The sequence below is a fragment of the Petaurus breviceps genome, unplaced genomic scaffold, assembly GCF_028583685.1.
Source record: "Petaurus breviceps papuanus isolate PSGF00001 unplaced genomic scaffold, PetGlider_PUasm1.0 181, whole genome shotgun sequence".
Classification (NCBI taxonomy): domain Eukaryota; kingdom Metazoa; phylum Chordata; class Mammalia; order Diprotodontia; family Petauridae; genus Petaurus; species Petaurus breviceps.
In genome coordinates this window covers 2174332-2185410 of record NW_027185784.1, presented here as the reverse complement: position 1 = coordinate 2185410, position 11079 = coordinate 2174332, and the positions used below count along the sequence as shown (strand labels likewise).

At 37.3% G+C, this 11079-nt stretch overlaps 1 protein-coding gene across 3 annotated transcripts in view; it reads right to left on the bottom strand.

Moving 5' to 3' along the window:
- The window catches only part of CPED1 (cadherin like and PC-esterase domain containing 1), a 433414-nt gene extending 422663 nt beyond the window's left edge, over positions 1-10751 (bottom strand). For 2 of the 3 annotated variants that reach the window (XM_069087089.1, XM_069087090.1), the window contains exons 1-2: positions 10498-10751; positions 9523-10168 (exon numbers count right to left, since the gene is read on the bottom strand). In XM_069087089.1, coding sequence (XP_068943190.1) covers positions 9523-9771 — 249 coding nt within the window. In that variant the 5' untranslated portion in view covers positions 9772-10168; positions 10498-10751. Of the gene's footprint in view, positions 1-9522; positions 10169-10497 lie in introns of those variants that run through there. The other variant, XM_069087091.1, reaches the window with a different exon arrangement.
- Positions 10752-11079: the final 328 nt, after the last annotated feature.

Sequence of the window (11079 nt, the reverse complement as noted above, 5' to 3'; positions counted from 1 at the left end):
CTCTCTCTCTCTCTCTCTCTCTCTCTCTCTCTCTCTTTCTTTTCCTTTCTTTCTTTCACTTTTTGGAGGGGTTAAGTGATTTGCCCAAGGTCACATGGCTAGTTTTGTGTGTGTTAAGTGTCTGAGGCTGGATTTGAACTCAGGTCCTCCTGACTCCAGGGCCAATGTTCTATTCACTGAGACACCTAGCTGGCCCCTTCCTGCATTTTCATTAAAGAATACCCTCAATATATGTACATATATGTAATATATGGATATCTCTCTATATGTGTGTGTATCCAATACATACATATCATACTTGAGACTCTCCATATGAAATGTGAATAGATCATTCTCATAAAGATTTTGTAAAAGTATAGACTAGTACTGCTTAAATGTCAATAGTTGTTAGTATTATTATTGATATCTTCTTGATGTTTTTAGTAACAATAATACTACCATCTATAATTTGCCAATCCTTCAGAATCTCCCATTTTTTTAATGTCTTGAAAACTGAAGCCTGTTTACAATTTTTTTTCTTCATCTCCAACAAAGCTTTCTTCTGTGTTTACTTGGACTGCTTTAATTGCCCTTCCTATCTTTTTCTTCTCCAGTAACATTTCTTCTTCCTCATGTAACACTTCAAAGGAATGAGGTAGTAGATCCCAAATGCAGGTACTCTCATAGATGAAGGCACTCTCATAGATGAAGGCAATATTTTGCAATGGAAGTTCTGATAGAACGATTCCATTTCCACCTGTTTGTTGTCTTCCTTTCATTTTCATCTCTAAATTCTCTTGGGATGATTGAGGTTATTTGGGAATCACACCAAACTGATTGTAGACTCATTTCCCCTTCAGTTGTCTTTCATTATTCTGTGAGATTGAACTTCTTCACCCATAACAACTTGAAAATTAGTTTGTAATCTAAATCTGTATTGCCATTGGCTGCCGTATCTCTCTACTTGCTGAGAACATCAAGTGTTTTCTGTATGGGGTACTTTATCATTATCAAGTGAGATGATGGATGTAAAGCAAGTACTTCACAAGCTTCCAAGTGTTATGTAAATGGCAGTTCTTATTTTTTTTAATTTCTTTATGAGATTCCATTCCAGATCTTCCTTATTCTGAAGCCAATTCTATATCAAATCTACCATGTTGTCTCTGTATTCTGTGCTTTTTTATGGACTAAATACTTATTAAATGCTATTTTTCCATAACAGAACTTCTTTTGAAATCTTAAGCAGATACTGCTTTCAGATCTGCTGCAAAATAATAAAAAATCTTTAAGCTTTCAGAAAGGAAAGCTAGGAAGAAAATGTGGAGTTAACTTGAAAAAATCTGCTTAGCAGAACACTTTGGAGGGGCAAAGAGGAGAGAGCAGTTTATATTTTGCCAAAAACAGGGAGAGAGTTCTTTCTCAATATGGAAAGTTGGCAATGGACTCATGATGATCTCAATCTTTCCTGAAAATAGTGCTAAACAATGAGCCAGATCTCGGTCTTAAAGGTATAATTGGTGAAGTGCTCACATCTTTATTTTGTGGTGCACACCCCTTCCTGATTGGACTGACAAAGTATTCTTAAAAACGACTATCCCTAAACTACTGCAAGATACTCATTCATGAATAGTAAGAACTATAATTAAAAGCAATCAAAGTATTTGGAGTGATTTCTAAAGCCATACTTTGAAACTATTACTTCCTTCAATGATGCCCTCTCTTTTCATGAACCTATATAACTGAGTCTAAAATAGGTCTTTTCTTTTGTGAAATTTAAATACAGTTAAAAGCTGTATACTTTTAGGTACAGAAATACAATTTTAAAATAATAAAGGCATGAATTACAACATATACACCCAAGGGAGAAAGAACTCCAATTGCTTGGTACATTTTAGAGGGAATTGTTTTTCAGAAAAGGGTTGGACCATATGGCCTCTGGCCTTCCTATCAGGTCAGAAATCTGTAAGTCTATGAAAATGCTAATAAATTCCTTAATGTGCTGTCTGGAGGAATTTTACTTTGATCTTTCAGTAATTCAATTAACTCAACAAGCATTTATTAATTGCCTACTACATGCTAGGTACCATACTAGGAACCCAGTGAAAGAAAATCAATTTAACCTCTCATTTATAAAATAAATAAGTGTCTTAGGCTGTTGTCAAGGATAAATGTCATATTTTTCAGGAAGGATTTTTTCTCATTACCTGAATCATTCTTATCAAGTATCACAAATAAATAATTATAGTGCTTTTATACGCTCATCTCTTTTACTTTTCTTAGAAAGACACAAGGAAGATTTATGCAAATCTGTTCTTAGCTTCTTCATGATTGACTCTCCATCTTCCTATACTGGAGAAAAGTCAATGCATGAATTCTCCCTATGTCAAAGCATGGCACTAATTGTAAACTAAACATGGAAACAGGTGGTAAATGTTTGGTGATGTAGTTCTCCTTGCCAAAGAGGCTTCTGAAGTGTTCTTGTGATTTCAATATCTTACTTATGGAATAAAATTGTTTAAGACTGTGAACAATTTAAAATAATGTCCATCACATGTGTTCAGCATTTCTGGGAAGAGAATTCAGGAGTGAATGTTTTAGACAGCCAGCCAATGAGTTTCATATGATTTCTAAGACCCAATGTTGAAGGCACACCATTAACAGTTAACATATGACTAAAGTTACATTCAAAAACACAAAAGTCGCATAAAGTCAAGTAGGAAAATAAGAAACCCTATGAAGTCAGTGAATAAAAACTTTGCCCTCAAAATATCATGTTCCTTGACTTAATACCACTAGGCATTTTTAAAAACAGAAACTTGAAAACTGAAAAAAAAAAATCCAACTACTTTTAGAGGTTAGTCTTTTAAGAGTTTACTTTTAAAAACAAAATATTTTAGTGAATTTTTGAAACAAAAATTGAAGTGATCCAATGACTTTAAAATATAATAAATTGAACTTCCCAGTAAGCTTTGTTGTTTGATTGTTTCAGTCATGTGTGACTCTTTGTGACTTCTTTTGGGGTTTACTTAGCAAAAATATCAGAGTGATTTGCCACCTTCTTCTCCAGTTCATTTTACAAATGAAGAAACTGAGGTAAATAGACTTGCCCACGGTCCCACAGCTAGTGCCTGAGGCTAGATTTGAACTCAGGAAGATGAGTCTTCCTGACTTCAGGCCAAGTACTCTGTTTACTATGCCACCTAGCTACCCTTCCAGTAGGCTAGATGCCTCCAAATAAGGATGAAATGCTGGTGAGCCGGGGACTAAATTGGAAAAAAATACAGGAATATGGAAGGATTTTATTTAGTCAGTGTGAGCAACTCTCAGTATGGAACTTCTTCCACCAAAGCAGATGCCAACCACCCAGTACATAATTTCATATAAAAGTTCTAGGTCATTCTCTGAGGCCCATAGGTTTAAGTGACTTGAACTCAAATCTTCCTGACTCAAAGACTATATTCATTTCACTATTCTTTATCATTCTACAAATTGAAAAAAAAAAGTATGAAAAATTTATACCCTGAAATTCAAAGCACGATGGCACAGGGGATAGAAAGCTCTGAACTCAGTTCAGAATCCCATGTCTCTCATATGCCATCAATGTGACCCTGGGTTGGTCTCATAATCCCTTTGTTTCTCAGGCAATACTTGAAGACTGTAAATTGAAGAACACTTGTGATCTGCAATGATAAAAGGAGCCTTTTCCCTGGGAACTCCATATACCAGTGAAATCATGGAGCTGAACTTAAGCAAAGAACCCCACTATAATTATATGACGGTATTTTAACGTGCTTGCATTTGACTACAAGTTATATTCACGTGTCTGTTATTGTCACATATGTCTCAAAGTTAAGATGTTTTGGACCTTCTGACTGATAACAGAATAAGCATTAAAAAGGAATCAAAATTAAAGAAAATTGTAGTCAAAGTCAAGAAAGGCTTTAACTCCATATTGTTTCAAATAACTATAAATCCTTACAGTTGTGATTTCACAAAGTAGTAGTATAGACCTTACATTTACTTTTCTTTGGAGAAGTGCTCTGTGGTAATGGATGAAAACACTGTGTTGGGAAAGATCTGTGTTCCAACTTGTTCAGTAGTTTCAATTGTGTCTGACTCTTCATGACCCTATTTGGGGTTTACCTGGCAAGGATACAGAGTGGTTTGCCATTTCCTTCTCCAGCTCATTTTACAGATGAGGAAACTGAGGCAAGCAAGGTTAAGTGAATTGCCCAGGTTCATACAGATAGTAAGTGTCTGAGTCTGATTTGAACTCAAGAAGAGTCTTCCTGACTATAGGCCCTCTATCTACTGCACCATCTAGTTGTCTCTTACGCCATGTAACACTGGATAAATCACAACTGTCTGAGCTTCAGTTTTCTCCTCTGTAAAATTAATATAAACAATACCTTCCCTGTCTCACAAGACTGCTGCAAAAGTCAATCAGACTTTGAAAACTCACAAGTCTTTTTACTTTTAATGAATCAAGTAGCATTTATTAAGGATATACTCTGTGATAGGCATTGTGATTTGTAAAATGAGGCTAATAATAGAACCTGCTTCCCAGAGTTGTGAGGATAAAATGGGATCATATTTGTAAAATGCTTTGCAAACCTTAAAGTGCTATATAAATACTTAGGATAATGATACTGATGATGGCATTCCTCCTTTTCAATCAACTTCAGTGGCTCCTTATTAGTTTTTTAGGATCAAATAAAAAATCCTTTGTTTGACTTTTAATAATGGATAACCTAGGGCAGCTAGGTGGTGCAGTGAATAGAGCACGGGCCCTGTAGTCAGGAGGACCTCGGTTCAGATCCGGCCTCAGACACTTAACACAAAAACTAGCTGTGTGACCTTGGGCAAGTCACTTACCCCCAATTGCCCAACAAAAAATAATAATAATAATTGATAACCTGTTCCCTCCCACCCCATCTTTCCAGTTTCCTCACACCTTACTGCCTTCCAGTTCTCTATAATCAGTAAGCCTGGCCTGCTTGTTCACACACCACATGCTATCTTGTGACTCAGCATTTTCATCGGCTGTTGCCTGTGCCTGGAGTAGGTCCTCACCTCTGCTTTCTAGCTTCCTTTTACTCTTCAAGTCTCAGCCAAAGTCCCATCTTCTGCAAGAAGGCTTTCCCAGTCCTCTGTAAGACCAGTGTCTTCCCTCCAATTATCTCCAAGTTGGCCTATGTATGGATCTTATTTGTGCATAACTGTTGATACATTGTCTCCCTCGTTGTACTTTTAATTCTTTGAGACCAGGAACTAGATTTTGCCTCTCCTTCTTTGGAGGTATCTCCAGTGCCTAACATAGTACCTGGCACATGGTAATTATTGAATAAATACTTGTTGACTTGACTTACTAGGAAAAAAACACAAGAGTGAAACTATTTCTGCCTTCAAGAAGCTCACATTTTATCAAGGGAGATAATAGTAGGGCAAAGGGGAATAAGGATTTTGAAGCTTACTATGTACCAGGCACTATGCTAAATGCTTCATAAACAGTATCTCATGAGAGATGTCATATATTAGTATACCCAGAAGATACAAAATAAATAAAGCGTAATTTGGGAAGTGCTGTTGAGGTGGGGGAGGTCACTAGCACCTGGAATGTCTTCATTGGCAATTAAAGATAATCTTTCAAGGAAACGAGGATTTTTAAGAGATGGAATTGAGGAAAGAGTGCCTTCTAGCCTTGGAGCACTGCCAGTCTATGTGCATGTAGAAAAGAGACAGTGTGTATCACGTGAGGAGCAACAAATGGGCCAGTTGGGTCAGCCCAAAGAGTGTATGAAAGGCAGAAAGGAATTAAATGCCAGCTGAAGAGTTTGTACTTCATTTTAGAGAATGCAGGGAATTATCAATGACCCAGGTGTAGGCTTAATGCTCTAGCACCATCCATTTTCAGGGCTGGTTGATTTGTCCAATGAGCTTCTGGAGTCTACTGAGGAGGAGAGTGACACAAAGAAAAATTATTTTGGCAGATATGTGGAGGATGAACAGGAGAAGGGAGAAACTTGGGGAAGGGAGACTAATTAGGAAGCTGCAAGGTGCTGAAAGCTTGAACTGGGGTGCAATAGGCACTTAATGAATATTTATTGCTTGCTTAATTGGTGCATGTAGGAGTAGCAAAAGGTGATCAAGCTTTGCTAGATATATGTTGATGCAGAATCAAGATTTGGTGACTAACTGGATATGTGGGATGATGGTGAGTGAGGAGTCAAGTATGATTTCTAAATTGTGAAGGTTAGTGATAACCTTTACCGAAAAAGAGGAGCCAATCCATCCGCCACACTACAGCCAAATAAAACTTTTTTTTTGCTTTTTGGAGGGCAATGGGGGTTAAGTGACTTGCCCAAGATCACACAGCTAGTTTTTGTCTTAAGTGTCTGAGGCTGGATTTGAGAGGGCCGCTGCTCTATTCACTGTGCCACCTAGCCGCCCCCAAATTAAAATTTTTAAAAGCATAGTTCTGATCGTGCCATTCCCTGGTTCATAAACCTTCAGTGACCTCTCACTAACCACAAAATTAAATCCATTCTTCTTAACCTGGAATACGTAGTCCTTTGCAATATAACCTCAGTCTGTCTTTCCAGAATCACACTATTCTCCTACAGAAACTCTATGTTCCCAACAATTCTTATTTTCCCCCATGCTTTCCTGGCTCAGAGAATTTACTCATGCAACTTGCAATACCTGCTGTCCCTATCTTCTCAATTTTTGTCTATTGAAATTCTACCCATGCTTTAGGGTTTAGCTAGGTGGAAACTAGTTGTTGCAGGGAATAGAGCAGTGGACCTGGAATCAGGAAGACTTGAGCACAAAGCCAGCCTTGGAAACTTACTATATGTCCTTGGGCAAGTCATTTAACTCCTATTTGTCTCAGTTTTCCTTACTCTAATATGGAGATAATAATAGCACCTACCTCTCAGGTTTGTTTTGAGGATCAAACAAGATACTTGTAAAGTGCTCAGCACCCAGTAGGTATTTACAAATGCTAGCTTTTATTGTTGCAGTTATTAGCTATCATCTCAAGCGTTTTGCCTCCAAAAAGCTTTTTACCAAAGCTATCAAATAAATGTAATATCATTCTAACTGGTCACTCTGACTTCAGTCTTTCTCCTCCCAACCTATTCCTCACATGGCTGCCAAAATAGCTTTCCTAGGGTGCAAGTTCAACTCTCTGAAAAACCTTCAGATGGTGAAAACTCCTTAGGCTGCCATTTTAGGCCCTCCATAATCTGTCTCCAACTTGCCTTTTAGTCTTATTTCATTGTACTTCCATTTACACACACATTCTAAACAAACTCTACTACTTGGTCTAGGCAGCCTCTAAGATTCCTTTTGACTGTAGATCTGGATCCCCAGTGTTATCTGCCACATACCTATAAAGCATGATTGTAGATACTTTACTGAAGCCTTTCTCCTTGCTTCTTTATCACTTTTCCCTCTTTGATCTCTCCTTATATTTCTTAGAGTGCTTTTTCTATATCGTTATTCTGCCTTGATCACAATCACACACACATACACGTATGTATGTGTGCATAATGCATCTGTGTGTATATGTACATATATATACACACATATTTCTTTATGTATATGTTTTGTCTTATTTTTTCCTATAAGCTCTCCAATGGTACAGACTATATTTTTTCCATTTTTGTGTCTTGAGCACCTATCCTAGGTCCTTGAACATACTAGGCAATTGATTTAATTTCTATTTCTTTTAAAGGTTCTCATCTATTTTGTCTTATACTGTATTATCTGTTATATCTATCATCTATATCTGTGCATCTTATCTATCCCTATTATACAGTAAGCTCTTAAGGATTGAGACTATATCTTAAATCAATTAATTAATCAACATACATATATTAAATGTTCCAGGCACTATATAGGCCCAAGAGATAAAAAAACAAAAGTGAAACAGTTCCCACTAGTGCAGGGAAAGGGTATGGAGGGATGAATGGACAACATACACATACACAAGTATATATAGAATATGTATAAAATAAAATGAAGGTAATTTTAGGAGAAGGTTGCTAATATCTAGGAACATCAGAAAAGACTTCATGTAAGAGCTGGTGCTTCAACTGGACTTTGAAGAAAACTTCAAGTTTCTAAGAGGCAGAAATGAAGGATGAGGCAAAAATGCATTCCAGTCATGGGAAACTGACTTTACAAAGGCATAGAGTCAGGAGGTAGAATGTTTTGTCTAAGAAACAGCTTAACAGCCAGATAGGCTGTATTGCAGGATATGTGACGGGCAATTACATAGAATAAGCTTCAAAAAGTCAAATGGAGCCAGATCATGAGGGGACTTAAAGGCCAAGCACAACAGTTCATATTTTTTTTTATTAGAGGTTATAGAGAGACACTGGAGTTTATTGTACAAAGAAATATCTTCCATGATATTTAAAATACTTAGTGAATTGATTTACTAAGTATTTATAATCAGACACCTATTTCAACAATCATTCAATAAAATTTTATTCTGTTCATCAATATTTTAGGTGCTACTTACTTCTACTATAGTTAAAATGTATTAGCAACAGATTTCCAAATAAAAATAACTGCAATAGAGTTTTGTTACAAATCTATCTATGGTAGTATGCTGTTCAGTATAAGGCAGGTTCACTGTCACAGGAGTTTATTGCTGGTAATATCAGAAGGATTTCACTCTCACATTGCTCTGTCTATAGTATGGAAGCTAGAGGACAGTGTAATATTGAAGCTGTGGTGCAATGTGTGTGTTAGTGTGAATGTCTTTCACAAGATTTGTCAAAGTTCCCAGAAAGGCTGTAAACATAATCTATACTTTTCTAAATTTTTAAATTATTGAATATTGTGATTCACATGTGAAGCACTTCCTGAAGATGGTCAATGAGACAGAAAATCTTTTTAGAAACAAATTGTATTTCACTTGTAGAAAATGCATTCAATAAGATTTTTAAAGAAGTCATAGAAAATCTTCATACACACTCATATAGTAAAGGAATATATAGTTATTATTTTGTTTCCATAGTTATTGACTTTAATGCCTGTTGTCTGGTGTAAAGGGACATTAGTTTTATGAAGTTCTATGTGTCTTTGATTTACATGCTTGCTCTGAAAGAGTATTTTTAAAAACTTAAAAAGCATAAAACCTATGAAAAAGTATCCTTCAGTTAGCTATAATGAAGTGAAATTCTGAGAGAGGAGGGAGAGAGGCAGAGAGAGAGAGACAGACAGAGAGGAGAACTAAGAGAGATGAGAAGACAGAAAGAGAAGAGGGGGGAGTGAATAGTTATGGAATAGTTTAAGCAAATTTGTTTAGGATTTTCTGGCAGGCAACAAGCATGCTAAAGGCTCCAGTTAATGTTGACATGAGTTTTTGAACTTCACATTGTTGTGAAGTTATTCTCAGCTCTGTTTATACTCTGGATCTCTTTCAGACCGCATGAAGGTTAAATTTAGTTATACAGGAATAACGGAGAGAAAGACAGAGTGCTGCCCTTGTGAAAAGTGGTCTCACTTAAATTCATTAGATTTGCTTACCTTTTGGGTTGCTTCTGCATCATTCGATGACAGGAAGCAATGTGTGTCCCCTGTGGCAGTTTCCTTGGATTGGCTTTGATAACTTTCAGCCACTTTGTATGGGGAAGCCCCAGTAACAGCTGATAAAAGTTTCCTAGTCCCTTTGAGTGTAAGAGTCTGGTAGAAGAGGCAGATTGCTACCACTAAGCCCAAAAAGAAGGGTCGTGGGCAGAAACGCCGACGACAAAGGAAAATCTGGCGACAAACCATGACCAGTTTACCTTCACTTGGCCCCTGTCCACATTGCTGGAAAATACATAGCAGCTATTTGTTGTTGTTGTTGTTGGCAGCGTAAAAGGCAGAAACGTGTCCTCTTTTTTTTTTTTCCCACAGCGAAGTCAAGTTTGCTCCATGCCTTCTCCTGAACTTTCCAAGGAAGCTCGCCAAAGAACCATGGGGTCCCCCAAAGTCAGTGAACAATTGACAAAAATGCTTCCATGAATGACAGTCATATATCCAACCTGGGTTTAAAAACCCAGACTAATAATAATAGCCATAATTAATAAATCTAAGCTCCATAGGGTGCCAATCATTTGCTTCCTGCACTGTCTTGTTTTTATAACATCCTTTAAGTCAGTCAGTCAAGGAGCGGAAGTCTTGGCCTCAGCTTGACACAAAAAGAAAAAGAAAAAGAAAAGCTCAAATCAGATCATAGCATCTAAGAAAGCAATCAGTGAAAACCAAAAGAGCTTGTAACACAGCTGGATGCTAGCCAGGTTTCCTTAGCAGTTTCTCAGTTTTCTCCCCCCTCCACTTTAAAGCATTCTACTTTTATGTTCCTTCCAACAGTCCCCATTCAGTTTAAAACTGACATTTTCCTCTAAGCATTTATGGATTTAAGGGGAAAATATGAACATTGAGATTGAATGGACTGCTAAAACTGCTTCCCTTCGCTTCATTCAGATTTAAGTTCAAAGTTCTATGCTATGTACTTACTTAGTTCTCTTGTTACCCGAAAAAAAGTTCTCCATGATCCCCTAATGGTTGGCAGATTAAAACCACTCGGAACCAGACGATCTTATGACTCCAGAACATCTCCCCCACCACATGCAGGCGTCCACACACACACAAGCAAACACATACAAACATACAACACACGCAGGCACCCTCTGAGCTCAGCTGGACCACAGACATTGTATAAATAAAGGCTGGATTTCTCAAGGAGGGGCGGAGTTAAATGTGCTAAGACTGCCCAGGCTGTTTCAGGGGCGGCAAAAGCAGGATGTCAGCCCTGGATCATAAGGAAGAACTGTATTTCTGTCAGACTGTCTATTTCCACTCAATAGAAAAAATATTTCTCATTTGTCTTGGAATCTAAGTGACAGCCACGACTACTTGCTTTTGTATCAATTTTAGAGTCTTTTTCTCAGCACTACTTTTGCTACCAAGGCACCAGAAAAACAAATAACTTTCAGTTAATTGAAAACAAAGTTTGAGGGGAAGACTAGAACAGATTCCAATTAACATGCTGGAAACTTTCAACTTCAGGGATTCGTGGTTACACTTAACAGGGAGCAA